The following is a 22038-nucleotide window of genomic DNA, read 5'->3' as shown; positions in this document are numbered from 1 at the left end:
GGAAGACATACAAGACCACTGATAATCTCCCTCGATCTGGGGCTCCATGCAAGATCTCAACCCGTGGGGTCAAAATGATCACAAGAATGGTGAGCAAAAATCCCAGAACCACACGGGGGGACCTAGTGAATGACCTGCAGAGAGCTGGGACCAAAGTAACAAAGCCTACCATCAGTAACACACTACGCCGCCAGGGACTCAAATCCTGCAGTGCCAGACGTGTCCCCTGTTTAAGCCAGTACATGTCCAGGCCCGTCTGAAGTTTGCTGGAGAGCATTTGGATGATCCAGAAGAAGATTGGGAGAATGTCATATGGTCAGATGAAACCAAAATACAACCTTTTAATAAAAACTCAACTCATTGTGTTTGGAGGACAAAGAATGCTGAGTTGCATCCAAAGAACACCATACCTACTGTGAAGCATGGGGGTGGAAACATCATGCTTTGGGGCTGTTTTTCTGCAAAGGGACCAGGACGACTGATCCGTGTAAAGGAAAGAATGAATGGGGCCATGTATCGTGAGATTGAGTGAAAACCTATCAGCAAGAGCATTGAAGATGAAACGTGGCTGTGTCTTTCAGCATGACAATGATCCCAAACACACTGCCCGGGCAACGAAGGAGTGGCTTCGTAAGAAGCATTTCAAGGTCCTGGAGTGGCCTAGCCAGTCTCCAGATCTCAACCCCATAGAAAATCTTTGGAGGGAGTTGAAAGTCCGTGTTGCCCAGCAACAGCCCCAAAACATCACTGCTCTAGAGGAGATCTGCATGGAGGAATGGGCCAAAATACCAGCAACAGTGTGTGAAAACCTTGTGGAGATTTACAGAAAACGTTTGACCTCTGTCATTGCCAACAAAGGGTATATAACAAAGTATTAAGATAAACTTTTGTTATTGACCAAATACTTATTTTCCACCATAATTTGCAAATAAATTAATAAAAAATCCTACAATGGGATTTTCTGGATTTTTTTTCTCATTTTGTCTGTCATAGTTGAAGTGTACCTATGATGAAAATTACAGGCCTCTCCCCTCTTTTTAAGTGAGAGAACTTGCACAATTGGTGGCTGACTAAATACTTTTTTGCCCCACTGTACTTTATCTGTGGGGGGGGGGTTTCACCCAAAATAATCAATCATTCATTCAATCATTCTTACTCAAAACCTCTCATGTCACCCATATGATGGAAATCTGTCGCCGTGACGGATAACTTTAAACCCCTGGTCTGAGGTAGGCCTGCGTCAGTAATATTACTGATCACTACTATTGGCGGGCATGTTGTAGTGTGCTCACTGGCAGCTCCCATCTGTACGTCATCACATCGTAACTCATTATATAAAGACGGGAATTCAGACAGAAATAAAATACCAGTCACAACATGTGCATGACCCGTAAATAAATGTTACAGTAAATACATGTGTATGCTTAGCTCACTCTCCTCTGACCTCGCTACAGATCTCCCTACTTCCTAGGAGCAGGGCTTCTAGAATGAGACATACTCACTAAGCCAGAGCTGATGGAATGCTTAGTGTAAGGGAAGGCAATCACACACCTGATAGACTGACAGAAATGTTCTGTGTGCATGTGAGTTTCAGGAAATGACTTCCTTCTAAGAAAAGGGGTTATGTCTACTTGGCACCCGGTGTGTGTGACTAATGAGTCATATCATTTTTAAATCTCTCATGGAGATTCACTCGTCTGTTACGCATAGTTTTGGGTTAACCGGGATTGCGTTAAGAAAGGCTGTAAAATGCAACACGAAAAACTTGGTGTATACATAGAGAGACGTCGCTTCAGAGAACGTCCTTTTTTTAAATGTGATTTTAAATTGGAGAAGCCGATAAGCTGATACCCGAGAGGCATTTCGTCACAAGTAGATTTGTGAGAATAGATAAGAGTTGTATTGACATCTGCTGTCACTTCTATGAATAGGAGAGGGAAAGGTTGTGCAACTCCTGCAGAGTCGATGTCACAAAGAGGATGTGAAGAGGTCAATCACCAGGCTATTTCTGAAGGACGAGAGTTTCCTACGGAAGCCATTAATAAGCTCCAAAGACTAACTGACTTACTGACACCTAAGAAACACTCTCACACACCAAAGAGGGCTTAAAGGGGTCAATCTGCAGTTGCAACATCGATTTTTTGACTGATTAATTAATGATATCTTCCCATTGATAAATGCCCCATGAGCTTCAACTGTCGTACACCATTAGAACGCAAAATAGAATCTTTACGCCAATGTTTAGAAATAAAGTAAATGTCACAAACCACTGTCTAGCCTCAAAATACAGTTAAAACACAGTTAAAACTATCATTTTGATATCATATATCAGTCCTTGAATCCCTAGCTCTGTTCATGAATTTGAGAGTGCTTACATTTCTCCAATCACATCCCTCAGCTTTTTACCAAAACAGGGGTGGGGATGCACCGGTGTTATCGTTTCAGCTTCGGATTTCCCCTTTAAGAGTTGCTTTACATAGTTCACAAAATAATTGTGAATTTTTTTTTTTAAGTAAGCTTTTAATCCATGGCTAATCACTTTGTGTTCTATAAATACAGTTTTCCATTGTTGCAGTTTATTATATTGATTTCATTTCTAGGACAACTTTGTCCTGTTCCATTCAGAGATGCTCATATACAAAGTCATACTGCATAACTGCTCAAAATAAACAAAGAGGGAATAAATCACAGTGTAAATACATGTTCCTGACAAGACAAGGGGAATACAGAGTTATATTTTCAGTCCTGTCAGTCCTATGTTAGGACTTCCTGACATAGACCATTTCCCTTAGACATAAGGGACATTTTCACTAGACTAGAGCATATCAGCTCCCCTAAACAAAACGAACAAACAAACAAACAAAACAAACAAACACGCAGCCTTAAGGCAACCTTTTGTCCCTCTGATGTCTGCAGCGTGTGTGTGTGTACATGCGTGCTAGCGCGCATACGTGTGTGTGCCCTTCTGTCTGACTTTTAGGGCCTGACTTTTACAACGGAGTGTTTTTTTTTTACCCCTTTTTTCTCCCCAATTTCGTGGTATCCAATTGTTAATAGTTACGATCTTGTCTCATCGCTACAACTCCCGTACGGGCTCAGGAGAGACGAAGGTTGAAAGTCATGCGTCCTCCGATGCACAACCCAACCAGCCGTACTGCTTCTTAACACAACGCGCATCCAACCCGGAAGCCAGCCGCACCAATGTGTCAGAGGGTAACCTTGGTTAGCGCTCACTGCGTCCAGCCCGCCACAGGAGTCGCTGGTGCGCGATGAGACAAGGACACCCCTACCGACCAAGCCCTCCCTAACCCGGACAGCGCTAGGTCAATTGTGCGTCGCCCCACGGACCTCCCGGTCGCGGCCGGTTACGACAGAGCCTGGGCGCGAACCCAGGGACTCTGATGGCACAGCTGGCGGTGCAGTACAGCGCCCTTAACCACTGCGCCACCCGGGAGGCCCACCCGGGAGGCCCGCTGTACAGAACATTATGCCATTCAACTCCTAAATCTACCAACTTGTGTTATCAATAAAAAAAACGGGGCTTTGTTGCTGTTGCACACAACTCTCAGGTGGACGGCTTCACACTGTTTGCCAAAATCAACAGTATTAAGGGGAATTAGCCAGAGGGAAAAACAGAGTTCGGAAAATCCTCAAAGTTAACATTTTTGTGCTGTAGACTTGTAGGATAGGTGTCTGTGTGTGTTGTGATGCGATGGCACGTTGCCCATACTAAGGTTGTGTGGCGGGAACCTGGTTACTGGGATTTATCGCTCAAAACCTCTCCCTTTTCCTGGGATAAATACATGTGTGAAACCAGTCAAATATAATAAATGATTTAGAAGAACAGGATGGCGTGAAATGGAACTGTTCAATTATATGTGATGTCTAAATCTGGCTTCTCTACGGCCTCTGAATGACGAATCAACGCTCAGGGTTGGGACAGACCGCCCATCTCAGTACGGAGCACACTTCACAATGCATGTCAACCTCATCTCATCATGGTAACTTTTTTTCTTGTGACAGGTAGGCTTACATTTGCTGGGGCATAGTCTATGCTACAGTAATATAAAGACCAAATGCACGTCTAATTTACCCATCTCCATCTGGCTTTCGGGATTCACCTTGTTTTTTAAACCTTATCGTTCCTGTATCGTATCGGAGTCCATGTATCAAGATGCGTATTGAATCGTCTTGAAAGGGAAAGATGCACATCCCTAGTAGCTAACCAGGGTTGGTGACATGACCACACCCTTCTCAATATCCCGCTATAGACCAAGAACAGGACCAGGTAAAGGCAATGTGTGTCAATGATATAATCCTCTTCAGTGTACCGACACTTGGCGTAATTGGCAATAGCTAAGTTCATCGTCAATACAGTGTGTCAGGGTATTTATGGTTCGGGGGGTTCAAGACCGTGTGATAGTATTCCCTCTAGTTACCCTCTCAGTCAACCACAAAGAGCTGTTTACAGCAACATCATTTCACAGACAGACAGAGAGGGTGGTTTATGGAAAAGTGTATACTACAGGTAGTGTCAGACAGACAGGCAGACAGAGAGGGGATTATGGTTAAGTACACACTACAGGTACTGGCTGTCTGGCTGGCTGGGTGCCTTGTCACAGCCAAAAGAGTCCCCCATCCCTGAGTCCGTCTGGTTCTGTTCCAATGCATCCGAGCAGAGATAAAAACTTCATAAACAGCCGCTAATGCTTGGTTTTTATTTGTGTGCATGGCTCTGTGTGGATCATACAACATAGAAATGTTACAGGGCAAATTAAGGACAGACACTGACTGGGAGATAAGATACCATGGAGCACACATTTCAATCAAGAGTATCTCTATGGATCAGTGGAGGATGGTGGGAGTAGCTATATGTTGTTTTCAATACCGTTCCATATATACCGAACCCTAACCTTAGCAAGCAGTTGCCTTTCAACAGACAGTATGTTGAGGTTATGACCATCTGTGGAGCATCTACAGATGGAAAACCCGAACTATCCACATTAAGTGTGACTGTTTATTCTGTCCGTCAAAGTTACACAAGACCATAACTCTGATCTCTTGTCTACCTACGCTTTGCTTCCCTTTCAAGTGTGTGTACTGATGGTCACGTCCATGGGATCAGCAGGATCTTTCAACCAGATCTAAACTCCATCAGTGACCCAAACAGAGGAGAATTAATCTCCTTCTGTCCCCTCTTTTCAATCATCAACTGGACATACTGCTCCTGCTGCTTGCCCCTGTATTTCTGCAGGGGGATATACTCTTTACTGCTGTTAGGCCATCAACTTTGAGCCCCGAAGTAATAAAACCAACATTGGAGGGCTATCAACACGCTGGATTAAAGCAGTTGACTGCAAGGAGGGCTAACTGCACAGTCAAGAGAAACCCTGAATGTGTGAAAGTTGCTTGTGGTGGTTTGGATTATTATGGTTTTGACACGTCTCTATTTGATGTGACACCAACGGAGTTATCACAGACAGAAGGTATGGCACGAGTCTATCATGAGCTTCTGTGTTAGTTTACATTTAGGACAAGCATCCTGCCCATTTATTCTCTGGTTTAAGCCTGCAGTATGGAAATAGCATTCTTAGCATAAAAACAACTCCACTTGGATTTATTTGTTGAGTGGTCTAGTGTGAACCAACAGCTAAAAGTAACACATCCGTGAATACTGATGTAGTGAGGTTTGGTTAACAACGATGTGTTACTAGGCAATACTAGGCCAGGGGAATTAGGTAATAGTTTCTCAGTCAGCGATGCTGTCGATGAACAGTTTTCTAATGTCAACATACTGTAAGGTATCCCAAGGCTGACAGAGATCTACCAAATCTATCTAATTAAATGGTTATCAGGATATTCATCAGGATATTCATGAGTGAAACGGTTGGTTGATTATTCCCTATATTGGTTGTGATGGGTTCTGATTTCTTAACCTCTGAAATAATGAGAAATACTTATTTTTTACCTTTATTTAACTAGGAAAGTCAGTTAATAACAAATTCTTATTTTCAATGACGGCCCAGTGGGTTAACTGCCTTATTCAGGGGAAGAACAACAGATTTTTACCTTGTCAGCTCGGGGATTCGATATTGCAACCTTTCGGTTACTAGTCTAATGCTCTAACCACTAGGCTACCCTGCCACCCTACTTATTAATTTCACTGAGGAAGAGACGGTAATGCATAACATTTACATTATGTCAGGATATGTTATTGTGAGCCATTAGGGATCCTATGGGAGGAGAAGAGAAACAGTCTACAAGTCAGTGGTACAAGTCACCATGACAGCCGTGAGTTGGAGAGGAGTGAGGAATTTGGGCAGAGGTCAGGTTAGATGAAGTGGGGAAGAATAAATATATCACTAATCTTCTGGATAGCAACAGAGGTGTATTGGCTGTTCAGATCTGTACGGAGGGGCTCAGCATATGAGAAAGGGTTCATTATCAGTGATTGTGTGAATATATTCATTGTCTTATGCAGCTGTATGACCCAGCGGGTGAATAAACTTGGTTTGAGCTCGATTAAGCGTCTGAGTTTTTTACTCTGATTATTTAGAACCTAACAGTTGAAAGATCCATAGATCTATTCACTCCTTGTTTTTACTAGTGGAGATGCACGCTGGGTAATGTAGTCTCTCCTGTCATAACTCACTGAGAGGTTTGAGGATGTTGGGCGCTGCCTCATCAGCATTCTCTCCGTCCGTTTTGTCCCCCTCTACGTTCTCCACCGGCCTCTCCTTCCTCTCCTTGTGGCTGGACTTGCGTCGGTGGCGCCGCCTCCGCTGGTAGCTCTTGGGCACGTGTACGCCGATGTACACAGTGTGGTGACCTGAGGGAGGGAGAGGGGACACAATGCAAAGGACGCAGGTCAGATTAGGAGGACTACGATTACTGTGCCAAGGAAATAACATTAATCCTGCCATGTTGATAATCCGCATCAAACGGAAGAAATGCACAAAATCAATGAGGATCAGTTGGATAAGTAAAACTGTGGGATAGACAGTGATGGATTAGATTTGACAGGGGGAGGGTTGGCTGTCAAAGAATACATATGGATGTATGCCTACTGATCGATTCGGCTACCTGCCTTTAGGTATGAATTAGGCTGTTACCAAACAAAAGTTATCTGACAAAACAACCTTTGTTCGTCAAGCTGTTTCCCCTGGGCCAATCCGACTGGGATCTGTCCTCATCCTGACACATGCTGGGGATGTAAATAAATTTGAACCACTTCCCGTGCAGCAGCTCTGACAGGAAACTGCTAAACATCTCCAGGAAGTCATTTCAGAGAGAGAAAGAAACAGTCCCACAGAGCCAGATGCTCCAGCAGACAGATTTCTGTATCTCAGCCTGGTCAAAGTTCTTTAGGATTGTATACACAATCCCAATGTACACTAATATAGGTATTGGTTACTCTCTGTTATTATCTATGCATAGTCAGTTTAACAACTCTGCCGACATGTACATATTACCTCAATTACCTCGACTAACCAGTGCCCCAGCACATTGCCTCTGTACCGATACTTAAAAAAAAAATGTTTTGGTTGTTAGGTTTGTTGTTTAGGTTAGGGCTTGTAAGTAAGCATTTCACTGTAAGGTCTACCTACACCTCTTTATTCGGCGCATGTGACAAATAACATTTGATTTGGTTGGCATGGGTAATCTATACAAAACAGAACTCACACCTCACACCCTAGTGCAGGGGTCTCCAACCCTGTTCCTGGAGAGCTACCCTCATCTTATCAACCAGCTAATTATTCAAATCAGATTAGGGTTGATTAGGTTTGGAGTGAAAACTGAATGGTAGCTCTCCAAGAACAGGGTTGGAAAGAACTGCCCTAGTGTAATCTCACACACATGCTAACATTCTAACATGCTACATTCTAATATGCTACGTGCTACATTCTAACATGCTACATGCTACATTCTAACATGCCTATATGTAGCATTCACAGTGGATTTAGGGAGTCAAGTGAAGACATTTTACAGGCTGCTTTTTAAATGTTGCTTATATATTTTAATCTTATCTGAAAGTAGTATTATGAATATTATATTATAAACTAGGCTTTACAAAGGTCACTTAAAATCAGAGCACTGACTACATGGCAGGACAGGCTGTCTTGGGATGTATAAAAAAAGAGCGAAGTTGAGATCAACCAGGGGTCATCCACCAAATGGCGAAATCCATTCAAACATAAGGTTGGTCGTGACTGAGTAATGTGGCTTTGAGTGATTTCACATTCAGTTTGACTGTGGCTTTCTGGCTGTTGATTATTTTCACTGTGTGACTCCATGTGAGGTGAACTCTGGTTTTGGAGTTTCTTTGAACTGGGGGAAATTCTAAGACACAATCTCACAGAAAGGTGAGATAGCTAGCAGATATGGCTGTGTACACACTGCCTATCATAGCTTAAACTGTGGCATGATTGATTGACTGTCTGTCTGTCTGTCTGTCTGTCTGTCTGTCTGTCTGTCTGTCTGTCTGTCTGTCTGTCTGTCTGTCTGTCTGTCTGTCTGTCTGTCTGTCTGTCTGTCTGTCTGTCTGTCTGTCTGTCTGTCTGTCTGTCTGTCTGTCTGTCTGTCTGTCTGTCTGTCTGTCTGTCTGTCTGTCTGTCTGTCTGTCTGTCTGTCAAAATTGGTAAGAATGTATACGTTTGTGAAAACGTGTGTGTGTGTGCTGGCCATTGGGGAGATTAAAGGAGTAAACATCTTCATGTGGGGAGTAGGGCAGGCATTACATGGCTTGATAAACCTGTGTTATGCGCTCCACATCTTTATCTTCAATATTAATCCCTCCTATACGTCATCCTGATATTAGTGGGAAAACCACAACAATAGAGAACCAATAGAAAACACAGACCTGGAGAGAGGGTACTACGAAATAGGGTAGTGGAGAGTGACAGCTGGCAAAAAAGGATGGCGCAGGAGAGAAAGGGGTGGGAGAAGTGATGGAGAGAGGAAGAGCGAGGAAGGGAGAGAAGGGAGAAATAAAAGGGGTAGACTTGTGGAGTTGGTGGTTGAGAGGCATGAGAGAAGGAGACATTATTGAATAACATTGTTAGCCAGCCATCATAGACGTCAGAAGCTCAGTGCTCTTACCTTCCACTTCCTCCTCATCACAGACATGCTTGACGAAGGACGCACCTCTGTCCAACACCGCCTCATCCTCCACCCTGCAGGAACAACAACAGGAACACTGTGAGAACAGGGGAATAGATCTAGAACACTCGTAGAGCAGGGGAAAATACCTAGAACACTCGTAGAGCAGGGGGAAAATACCTAGAGCACTCGTAGAGCAGGGGGAAAATACCTAGTACACTCGTAGAGCAGGGGGAAAATACCTAGTACACTCGTAGAGCAGGGGGAAAATACCTAGTACACTCGTAGAGCAGGGGGAAAATACCTAGTACACTCGTAGAGCAGGGGGAAAATACCTAGTACACTCGTAGAGCAGGGGGAAAATACCTAGTACACTCATAGAGCAGGGGAAAATACCTAGTACACTCGTAGAGCAGGGGAAAAATACATAGTACACTCGTAGAGCAGGGGAAAAATACATAGTACACTCGTAGAGCAGGGGAAAAATACATAGTACACTCGTAGAGCAGGGGAAAATTACCTAGTACACTCGTAGAGCAGGGGAAAATTACCTAGTACACTCGTAGAGCAGGGGAAAAATACATAGTACACTCGTAGAGCAGGGGAAAAATACATAGTACACTCGTAGAGCAGCGGGAAATTACCTAGTACACTCATAGAGCAGGGGAAAATTACCTAGTACACTCGTAGAGCAGGGGAAATATCTAGTACACTCGTAGAGCAGGGGAAAATATCTAGAACACTCGTAGAGCAGGGGAAATATCTAGAACACTCATAGAGCAGGGGAAAATATCTAGAACACTCGTAGAGCAGGGGAAAATATCTAGAACACTCGTAGAGCAGGGGGAAATATCTAGAACACTCGTAGAGCAGGGGGAAATATCTAGAACACTCATAGAGCAGGGGAAAATATCTAGAACACTCGTAGAGCAGGGGAAAATATCTAGAACACTCGTAGAGCAGGGGAAAATATCTAGAACACTCGTAGAGCAGGGGAAAATATCTAGAACACTCATAGAGCAGGGGAAAATATCTAGAACACTCGTAGAGCAGGGGAAAATATCTAGAACACTCGTAGAGCAGGGGAATGAACCTAGAACACTCGTAGAGCAGGGGAATAAACCTAGAACACTTTGTAGAGCAGGGGAATAAACCTAGAATACTTTGTAGAACAAGAGGAATAGACCACTAGCAACATCACTTTTTCCCAAACCCATCCTCATGACCACCAGCAGCCACTCCACATGTGTTAATTTCCAACACGAGTCCGCCTGATCCAACTTATCAAGGACTTGCTGATAAGTTGACTAGTTGACCTGAATCAGTTGTGCTAGTACTGGAATAGGTAAGAATAAACCTAGAACACTCATAGAGCAGGGGGAAATATCTAGAACACTTTGTAGAGCAGGGGGAAATATCTAGAACACTTTGTAGAGCAGGGGAAAATATCTAGAACACTTTGTAGAGCAGGGGAATAAACCTAGAACACTTTGTAGAGCAGGGGAATAAACCTAGAATACTTTGTAGAGCAGGGGAATAAACCTAGAATACTTTGTAGAGCAGGGGAATAAACCTAGAACACTTTATAGAGCAGGGGAATAAACCTACAACACTAGTAGAACAGGGGAATCGACCTAGAACACTAGTAGAACAGGGGAATCGACCTAGAACACTAGTAGAACAGGGGAATATAACTAGAACACTTGTAGAACAGGGGAATAGAACTAGAACACTTGTAGAACAGGGGAATCGACCTAGAACACTCGTAGAACAGGGGAATCGACCTAGAACACTCGTAGAACAGGGGAATAGAACTAGAACACTCGTAGAACAGGGGAATAGAACTAGAACACTTGTAGAACAGGGGAATAGAACTAGAACACTTGTAGAACAGGGGAATAGAACTAGAACACTTGTAGAACAGGGGAATAGAACTAGAACACTTGTAGAACAGGGGAATAGAACTAGAACACTCGTAGAACAGGGGAATATAACTAGAACACTCGTAGAGCCGGGGAATAAACCTAGAGCACTCAGAGCAGGGGAAAATATCTAGAACACTCACAGAGCAGGGGGGAATATCTAGAACACTTTGTAGAGCAGGGGAAAATATCTAGAACACTTTGTAGAGCAGGGGAAAATATCTAAAACACTTTGTAGAGCAGGGGAATATAACTAGAACACTTTGTAGAACAAGAGGAATAGACCACTAGCAACATCACTTTTTCCCAAACCCATCCTCATGACCACCAGCAGCCACTCCACATTTGTTAATTTCCAACACGAGTCCGCCTGATCCAACTTATCAAGGACTTGCTGATAAGTTGACTTGTTGACCTGAATCAGTTGTGCTAGTACTGGAATAGGTAAGATAAGTGAAAAGTCAGTGTCAGGGTGTCTTGAGGACAGGGTTGGGAAACACCACCCATACGTGTATATATATGCATGCATGCATGACTAAGTCACTTTGGATAAAAGCATCCGTTAAATAGCATATACATTATTATCATTATGATTATTTATTATTATATTATGAGATCAATAGAGAGTCTGTAGCAGTGAGAGCAGGAGGTGTGTCATTAACCTAACATGAGGGTGACACAGACACACATGCCTTACCCCTCCAGCTGGCTTCTTACAATGATCTGCCCTGGCTGTCGGGATTAGCCAAGCTTTACTTAGAACACTAGTTGAACAGGGGAATAGACCTACAACACGTGTTACACAAATACACACACAAAGCTTCTTTACTGCAGCTACCTGCACTAAGAGACAAGTTACTAGATCAAAGGCTCAGTGTTTATTTACATCAAGACTGTTATGAGCTCCGTTGTGAAATGTATAGTATGATCACACCACCTACCGTCTATTGTGTATCCAAATGCGTGCAGAGAAAAAAAAGAACACGAGCAGATTGATAAAAAAAGCAAATGGTAGAACAACTCATTAGATGCCGTGTAAAGGGTCTCAAAACTTGTTTTATGCTTATTTGTTAATTCTAGGGGCAACAAGTGCGTAGTAGGAATTTAAAGAGTAAAATCTGCTGCTGTTCATTCAATGGCGAAGTACTCTTGCTATAGCTAACCTCCGCCACTTCTACTGTATAACACATACACATAGTTGTGCATTGTCAGACTAATTATTTCCTTTATTATTCAGACCTGTCAAACAGTGTGCCAGAGGGCAGAGGATCCTGCTACTACAATGGAGAGATAGAACATCATTACTCCTCCCATTCAGTCTCTATTGCTCATCTTTTTTCATGGGACGTCACTGAACCTGGCATGGACTCTGGAACATCACATAATAGAGCAAAGTTCTATGTTCTCGTTGTTGGATAGTAACTCTTCAGGTCTCGAGACACAATGTGACTCCATTGCATTGGTCAGATGCTCTTTCACGTTCCCATGACTGACCAGCACAACACGGTGTCTATGAGAGAGTGTGTGGCACTGCTCATACCAGCATGTGTGCTCCGATCTCCTAGGCTGGAAAAGTAATGATTTGCATTTCCTGAGCAGGATTTCCAAACACTTGTTACACAGTGTTAAATGATTTGAGCATGTGCATGCATGCATGTCCTGTCCTTTATCGGTGTCCATGCTAATATGTTTCCTATGTGTGTATACTACTGGTATGTAGGACTAATTGTGTATTTTGCCTTTAGTCGTACACCTGACAATGACCATACACCTGCTTCAAAGTGCCAGTCGTAGTAGAGAGAACAAAATAGTCTGTGCTAAAAGCCTGCTGCGGGACAGGTAGGTAATCTGGTGTATGAGGAAGTAAGGGCTCATGTTCAGTTCCCTGTCCCAGAGTCGGATCACTTTCTGGGGCTACATGGCTTACAAAATCTCCCCTGATCCCCCAGCCAGCCAGCTCTTCGAGGAGCAGGGAGGGCTAGGAATGTAGCTCCTCCAGTCCAGCAGAGACCAGCCAGCTGAGGTGACTTTAGAGACCAGATGTTCAGACCACATGGACTGCCAGTCTCCGTCAGAACAAGAAGGCACACCACAGGGAGAGGAGCAGGAAGGAGATAGTCAAATATTTCCACATTGTGAAGAACTCCCTGCTCCCTCAGACACGAGCTGGGGTGTGAGGTCACCCCGGTGAGAGACTGCACACAATTCTCTCCATCAGTTTCCAGCTCAATCACCAAAGGCAGTGGTCACTTACAGATACAGCTGTCCCTCACAAACATTTAGCTGTGTTCTTTTCTAGTTCTGTGTGCATTTATGCCTGTGTAAGTAATCCTCCTAATGTTATAAAGTGTAAGGTATTATGTTTGTATTATATTGCCACAGCTACACAAGTTGCAACTTATAACTTCCACCATTTAAAAGTAGGCAACTGGGTGGGGATTGATCAGGGTTGGGAGTGATCAGCCAAAGATGAGAGAGCAATGTCTTCATCAAATTGGGTTGCCTCAGGTTTGTAAACCAAAGACTACAGTGATATCCAGGAGCCAAGACCAATATTTATACGAGGATGTTGATCCCAAGATCCAGACCCAAAGAGTTGAGACTGTGACAAGTGAAAGACAAAACGTATGTGGTCTTGAGCAGTCTCAAGACCAAAACAACTAGATCAAGAGTCCATGGGTCCTTTCTTCAAAATGTAAGAAACTCAAGTCGAGTAAACTCGAGTACAGCACAGTACAGCACAGTAGAGCACAGTATAGTACATTATAGACATATTTGTTTTGGCCAAAAAGATGTCAATTTTTGGGCTCTTGAAGGGTTGGAGCCCCCCTGCTGGCTATGCATATCAATATTCTACACCATTTCCTGAAGTGTCCCCTACCCACATAGTGATCCTCTTTAGCTCATTTGGTATAGCATGGCGCATGCAACGTTAAAATAGAAATAGCCTCAATGGCACTGCCAGTGCTGCCACAGATACAGAGGAGAACTCTATATACAGTGCCTTCGGAAAGTATTCAGACCCCTTAACTTTTTACAAATATTGTTACGTTACAGCCTTATTCTAAAATTGATTACATTTTTAAAAATCTGCAGCAATCTAAACACAGTACCCCCTAATGACAAAGCAAAAACAGGTTTAAAAAAAACTAAACAGAAATACCTTATTTACATACAGTAAGTATTCAAACCCCTTGTTATGAGACTTGAAATTGAGCTCAGGTGCATCCTGTTCCCATTGATCATCTTTGAGATGTTTTTACAACTTCATTGGAGTCCACCTCTGGGAAATTCAATTGATTTTATATGATTTGGAAAGGCACACACCTGTCTACATAAGCGCCAACAGTTGACCGTGCATGTCAGAGCAAAAACCAAGCCATGAGGTCGAAGGAATTGTCCGTAGAGCTCCGAGTCTACATAAGCGCCAACAGTTGACCGTGCATGTCAGAGCAAAAACCAAGCCATGAGGTCGAAGGAAATGTCCGTAGAGCTCCGAGTCTACATAAGCGCCAACAGTTGACCGTGCATGTCAGAGCAAAAACCAAGCCATGAGGTCGAAGGAATTGTCCGTAGAGCTCCGAGACAGAATTGTGACGAGGAACAGATCTGGGGAAGGGAACCAAAACATTTCTGCAGCATTGGCCAGTCAGAAACCACTCCTCAGTAAAAGGCACATGAAGCTTGATTGCAGTTTGCCAAAAGGCACCTAAAGACTCTTAGACCATGAGAAACAAAATTCTCTGGTTCTGATGAAACCAAGATTGAACTCTTTGGCCTTAATGCCAAGCATCACGTCTGGAGGAAACCTGGCACCATACCTATGGTGAAGCATGGTGGTGGCAGCATCATGCTGTGGGGATGTTTTTCAGCAGCAGGGACTGGGAGACTAGTCAGGATCGAGGGAAAGATGAACGGAGCAAAGTACAGAGAGATCCTTGATGAAAACTTGCTCCAGAGTGCTCAGGAGCTCAGACTGGCGGAGGGGGTGAAGGTTCACCTTCCAACAGGACAACGACCCTAAGCACACAGCCAAGACAGGGCAAGAGTGGCTTCGGGACAAGTCTCTGAATGTCCTTGAGTGGTCCTGCGGGAGCCCGGACTTGTACCCTATCGAACATCTCTGGAGAGACCTGAAAATAGCTTTGCAGCAATGCTCCCCATCCAACCTGACAGAGCTTGAGAGGATCTGCAGAGAAGAATGGGAGAAAATACCCAAATACAGGTGTGCCAAGCTTGTAGCATCATACGCAAGAAGAGTCGAGGCTGTAATTGCTGCCAATTGCCACTTCAACAAAGTACTGAGTAAAAGTGTCTGAATGAATACGAATACTTTCCGAAGGCACTATAAAGGTCCTGTATAATTCTATGATTAGACCCATACAAAAATGTTGCGTGCAGACATATTAGGTCCTGTACCGGTAAGAATGTCAATCTACTTTGGTCTTCCACTTTGCATCTTCTTTTTCTATGGTATTATGGTGGTCGGTAAACAATCGGTAGAGGTGGATGCCACCACCTACTGTACAGGTGGTATACTATAGAAAAAATATACATTGTAGGAAAGGAAGAAAAAAAAAACATCCAACAAAATACAAAAATAGATACATAAACAACATCCCACTCCTTCCGTCACATTCCAATTCAAGTCACATCCCTACACAGGCTTAGGGGCCTGTGAGGGCAGAACATCCTTTTACAGGATTTCTTGCAATGCCTCGGCTGTAAACTCAGAGTCCAAAAAAGCGTTCTGCTTCCCTCACAATGATTTCTTCTTCTTTTGTGCTGTGCAGTTTATGACCATAGTAATAAATGATACAAAGTCCACCTTTTTCACATGTAATATATCAGGATCCATTGATTGCCGAGATAAATTCACTGGTGCAGGCCTAAAAACATTGCGTCTTCAAAGCCACCAGCTCCTTCCACTGCCCTGAAGATAGGAGACACGCGGGACAGCCCTTCGTCTCTCCATCTCGGGAGCATGTTTGCCACCACAAATACAGCATCTAACCTCCACTGGCATTCGATACTCTTCCCAATTGCATACACTTAGCACATGTCCAAAACTTTTGCATTGACGGCACTGAAGGGGTTTGTGCCGAATGGTCTTACAGGGTATCTCTTATAGCCTAACATCACATGAAATAACAAAAGTGTGGATGAAGTGAATTTCTTCACTCCATCAACCATACGGGTCAGTCGACGGGCGCGAACCAATCCACCTACTTCCTCAGGCATTTCGTCTGCACACACTTAATCCCCCACCCCAGAGATAACCCTCTCGATAGGCACTCTGTTTTGAAGATCCATGCACAAAACATTCCACTCATATATCTCCTTGAGGAACAATGCAGGCCTCTACTGCTCTGCGGATGCCACTTCACCCAAAGCATCCATGACATTTACGGATCTCCCAGGTTACATAGGTCAAAAACTTTCACTCCGACCAAAAAATTATTTAGGGGTTTCTTAGTTTCCATCTAGGGCTGTTACGGTGGCCACATTACCGCCACAACGGCAGTCAGGGGTCAAGGCGGCAGTCAAATTCCACGTGACTGTTTAGTCATTAGGCTTCTCCAAGCTCTGATGCTGCTGATGGTCATTAGTAGCCTTCCAAACTTGCTAACTGCCTGGTACTCAGCACTCTTCATGAGAGCTCATGAGCTCATGTTGCGCAACATTTCTATAGGCTATGCAATTAGGCTAGGCCTACTACATTTATTTCTAAACTTTCCTAATATTAAGCACATTGCTTCTCTTTACAACAGAAGTATAGCCACCTGGCTGGCATAAAAATGAACCCCAGGAAAAGCATCCTCCATTCGCCATTTGATGTATTTTTCTTCCCTGCCTCGGTTTAGATACAGGTGCATGACAAAGGTCAATTCTAAATCAAAACTAATTTCACACATATAAATCATTTAGTATATGTAAAGACAAGATTAAATCAAAGAATAGTCTGATGGGTTACAATATTAGCCTATCACTTGTGAATTATATATTATCCTTGTGAGTGATGCCCAGCTTGTGGGCACTAAGGCAAAAAAAATAGCGCATGCCTTTTTGTTGTTGTTGACTTTTTCAAATCATAGTCGCACACCTCATGTAGCCTAGTCCATAGCCCTATATGTTTTGATAAGGTTTGTATCACAACTAAAGTGGACAAATAACTTCTTAAAAATGAAGCACATTAATCTGCTTTACAACGGGTGTAGAGCCTAACTGGCATACACACGCAGGGCAAGAGTTTCTCGCACAGAATATATAAACTTTTTTTACTGTGGAAGATAGTAGATTGAAATAGGCTAGTGCTTTTGCTGTACGTTAGGTCTACTCATCTTGTAGAAAAGTAAATGTGGACAGTTCTTCCAACATCTTCAATATGCACCTCGGAATATAGGAGGACCTGTAACTTTGTTAACCTCTTAACACAGATTAGCAGCATGTGGGCACAGTCACTCAAATCATTTGGAGAAAATATCTATTCTATATTATTCAGCTATGTTCAATTGTATTCTTAATACTATAAAATAGTATAAAATAATGCCACAGAATTCTAAGCAAATCTTGTCTGCTAAATTAAATGAACTAGTGTAGCCCACAGCCATTTGGCATAGCCAGATCAGGACCTAACATAAGCAAAACTCAGTATGCTATTCAGTTCTTCTGAAAAAGACTACATTTCCTTCATATCATGTTTCTTTAGACCTGTCTAAAGTAAATAATGGATTTATTGTGAAGGTGTCCTGTGTAAATCTAAGTGTGCGTTCTCTAATTCTCTCCTTCTCTCCTTCTTTCTCTCTCTCGGAGGACCTGAGCCCTAGAACCATGCCCCAGGACTACCTGACATGATGACTCCTTGCTGTCCCCAGTCCACCTGGCCATGCTGCTGCTCCAGTTTCAACTGGCCTGGGCCCTAGGACCATGTCCCAGGACTACCTGACATGAGGACTCCTTGCTGTCCCCAGTCCACCTGGCCATGCTCCTGCTCCAGTTTCAACTGTTCTGCCTTACTATTATTCAACCATGCTGGTCATTTATGAACATTTGAACATCTTGGCCACGTTCTGTTATAATCTCCACCCGGCACAGCCAGAAGAGGACTGGACATATGCTCTCTCTAATTCTCTCTTTCTTTCTCTCTCTCGGAGGACCTGAGCCCTAGGACCGTGCCCCAGGACTACCTGACATGATGGCTCCTTGCTGTCCCCAGTCCACCTGACTGTGCTGCTGCTCCAGTTTCAACTGTTCTGCCTTATTATTATTTGACCATGCTGGTCATTTATGAACATTTGAACATCTTGGTCATTTTCTGTTATAATCTCTACCCGGCACAGCCAGAAGAGGACTGGCCACCCCACATAGCCCGGTTCCTCTCTAGGTTTCTTCCTAGGTTTTGGCCTTTCTAGGGAGTTTTTCCTAGCCACCGTGCTTTTACACCTGCATTGTTTGCTGTTTGGGGTTTTAGGCTGGGTTTCTGTACAGCACTTTGAGATATCAGCTGATGTACGAAGGGCTATATAAATAAATTTGATTTGATTTGATTTGATTACATAGATTTTGGGGACTTTTTAAAATGTAGATGTTCCAAAGTCCTGCATCAGTGGCTTGTAGGCTATGCGTGGAAACCTGGAGATGCTAAACGTGTTTATGTTCATTAACGTTCAATTACTGTGAGACCAGCAGGAATTTGCTTGACAACATACATTTCCGCCATCTTCCTTTGAAGTATCAATCACACAAATTCTCAATTTACTTTCACCCCTGATTACAACAGGTTGTTGTTCACTAGCTCTACCCCTTCCGGCATCTTCACGGTAGTCAGCCATTTAAAGCATTACATTGTTCTCCCACGCAGTTTATATTACAGCTAATATCCCAGGAAACAGGGGACATCCTGAGGACATTCGGCAACGTTCCCATTAGTTCCCTTAAGGGTTTCAGCACGACGTTATACCACTGACGTTCTGAGAACGTTCTAAGAATTGTTATGCGGGTGAATGAGGACCCAAAAGCGACTTGGCGAAAACAGAGTTTTTAATCCAGTAAAGTTACTTTACAAAACAAAAGGCATAATACTACTCGTAATGACGAGAACAGACTGGAGACTTGATCAAGAACTGCAGGTTGCCTCGGGAAGGCACTTGAACGTAGCAGACTCAGACACCTGCTCACCACGCAGCATCTGAGGGAAACACGACACGACAGGGCAATACATAGACACAGCACGGTGAATTATAGACAAGGATCCGACAGGGCAGGAACGGAAAACAAGGAGAGAAATAGGGACTCTAATCAGGGAAAAGGATCGGGAACAGGTGTGGGAAGACTAAATGATTGATTAGGGGAATAGGAACAGCTGGGAGCAGGAACGGAACGATAGAGAGAAGAGAGAGCGAGAGAGTGAGAGAGGGAGGGGAGAGAGAGGGATAGAAAGAGGGAAAGAACCTAATAAGACCAGCAGAGGGAAACGAATAGAAGGGGAAGCACAGGGACAAGACATGATAATCAATGACAAAACATGACAGTACCCCCCACTCACCGAGCGCCTCCTGGCGCACTCGAGGAGGAACCCTGGCGGCAACGGAGGAAATCATCAATAAGCGAACGGTCCAGCACGTCCCGAGACGGAACCCAACTCCTCTCCTCAGGACCGTAACCCTCCCAATCCACTAAGTATTGGTGACCCCGTCCCCGAGAACGCATGTCCATGATCTTACGTACCTTGTAAATAGGTGCGCTCTCGACAAGGACGGGAGGGGGAGGGAAGACGAACGGGGGTGCGAAGAAAGGGCTTGACACAGGAGACATGGAAGACAGGATGGACGCGACGAAGATGTCGCGGAAGAAGCAGTCGCACAGCGACAGGATTGACGACCTGGGAGACACGGAACGGACCAATGAACCGCGGAGTCAACTTACGAGAAGCTGTCATAAGAGGAAGGTTGCGAGTGGAAAGCCACACTCTCTGGCCGCAACAATACCTTGGACTCTTAATCCTGCGTTTATTGGCGGCTCTCACAGTCTGTGCCCTGTAACGGCAAAGTGCAGACCTCACCCTCCTCCAGGTGCGCTCACAACGTTGGACAAACGCTTGAGCGGAGGGAACGCTGGACTCAGCAAGCTGGGATGAGAACAGAGGAGGCTGGTAACCCAGACTACTCTGAAACGGAGATAACCCGGTAGCAGACGAAGGAAGCGAGTTGTGAGCGTATTCTGCCCAGGGAGCTGTTCTGCCCAAGACGCAGGGTTTCTGAAAGAAAGGCTGCGTAGTATGCGACCAATCGTCTGATTGGCCCTCTCTGCTTGACCGTTAGACTGGGGATGAAACCCGGAAGAGAGACTGACGGACGCACCAATCAAACGACAGAACTCCCTCCAAAACTGTGACGTGAATTGCGGGCCTCTGTCTGAAACGGCGTCTAACGGGAGGCCATGAATTCTGAACACATTCTCGATGATGATTTGTGCCGTCTCCTTAGCGGAAGGAAGTTTAGCGAGGGGAATGAAATGTGCCGCCTTAGAGAACCTATCGACAACCGTAAGAATCACAGTCTTCCCCGCAGACAAAGGCAGACCGGTAATGAAGTCTAGGGCGATGTGAGACCATGGTCGAGAAGGAATGGGGAGCGGTCTGAGACGACCGGCAGGAGGAGAGTTACCCGACTTAGTCTGCGCGCAGTCCGAACAAGCAGCCACGAAACGGCGCGTGTCACGCTCCTGAGTCGGCCACCAAAAGCGCTGTCGAATAGACGCAAGAGTGCCTCGAACACCGGGATGACCAGCTAACTTGGCAGAGTGAGCCCACTGAAGAACAGCCAGACGAGTGGAAACAGGAACGAAAAGGAGGTTACTAGGACAAGCGCGGCGGCGACGCAGTGTGCGTGAGTGCTTGCTTAACCTGTCTTTCAATTCCCCAGACTGTCAACCCGACAACACGCCCATAAGGAAGAATCCCCTCGGGATCAGTAGAAGCCACAGAAGAACTAAACAGACGGGATAAGGCATCAGGCTTGGTGTTTTTGCTACCCGGACGGTAAGAAATCACAAACTCGAAACGAGCGAAAAACAACGCCCAACGAGCTTGACGGGCATTAAGTCGTTTGGCAGAACGGATGTACTCAAGGTTCTTATGGTCTGTCCAAACGACAAAAGGAACGGTCGCCCCCTCCAACCACTGTCGCCATTCGCCTAGGGCTAAGCGGATGGCGAGCAGTTCACGGTTACCCACATCATAGTTGCGCTCAGATGGCGACAGGCGATGAGAAAAATAAGCGCAAGGATGAACCTTATCGTCAGACTGGAAGCGCTGGGATAGAATGGCTCCCACGCCTACCTCTGAAGCGTCAACCTCGACAATGAATTGTCTAGTGACGTCAGGAGTAACGAGGATAGGAGCGGACGTAAAACGTTCTTTTAGAAGATCAAAAGCTCCTGGGCGGAACCGGACCACTTAAAACACGTCTTGACAGAAGTAAGAGCTGTGAGAGGGGCAGCAACTTGACCGAAATTACGAATGAAACGCCGATAGAAATTAGCGAAACCTAAAAAGCGCTGCAACTCGACACGTGACCTTGGAACGGGCCAATCACTGACAGCTTGGACCTTAGCGGAATCCATCTGAATGCCTTCAGCGGAAATAACGGAACCGAGAAAAGTAACGGAGGAGACATGAAAAGAGCACTTCTCAGCCTTTACGTAGAGACAATTCTCTAAAAGGCGCTGTAGAACACGTCGAACGTGCTGAACATGAATCTCGAGTGACGGTGAAAAAATCAGGATATCGTCAAGATAGACAAAAACAAAGATGTTCAGCATGTCTCTCAGAACATCATTAACTAATGCCTGAAAAACAGCTGGCGCATTGGCGAGACCAAACGGCAGAACCCGGTACTCAAAATGCCCTAACGGAGTGTTAAACGCCGTTTTCCACTCGTCCCCCTCTCTGATGCGCACGAGATGGTAAGCGTTACGAAGGTCCAACTTAGTAAAGCACCTGGCTCCCTGCAGAATC

General features: G+C 44.6%; 1 protein-coding gene across 7 annotated transcripts in view; it reads right to left on the bottom strand.

Annotated features, from left to right (window-relative positions):
* Positions 1-22038, bottom strand: part of LOC124006786 (electrogenic sodium bicarbonate cotransporter 1-like) — an 81839-nt gene that overhangs the window by 46944 nt on the left and 12857 nt on the right. For 6 of the 7 annotated variants that reach the window (XM_046316937.1, XM_046316936.1, XM_046316938.1 and 3 more), the window contains exons 2-4: positions 11963-11965; positions 9100-9173; positions 6653-6829 (exon numbers count right to left, since the gene is read on the bottom strand). In XM_046316937.1, the coding sequence (XP_046172893.1) occupies positions 6653-6829; positions 9100-9173; positions 11963-11965 (254 nt within the window). The remainder of the gene's footprint in view (positions 1-6652; positions 6830-9099; positions 9174-11962; positions 11966-22038) is intronic. The other variant, XM_046316935.1, reaches the window with a different exon arrangement.

This window comes from Oncorhynchus gorbuscha, linkage group LG20 (genome assembly GCF_021184085.1).
Source record: "Oncorhynchus gorbuscha isolate QuinsamMale2020 ecotype Even-year linkage group LG20, OgorEven_v1.0, whole genome shotgun sequence".
Lineage (NCBI taxonomy): Eukaryota > Metazoa > Chordata > Actinopteri > Salmoniformes > Salmonidae > Oncorhynchus > Oncorhynchus gorbuscha.
Note: the sequence above shows the minus strand (reverse complement) of the source record. Positions and strands in the feature narration are given on the sequence as shown.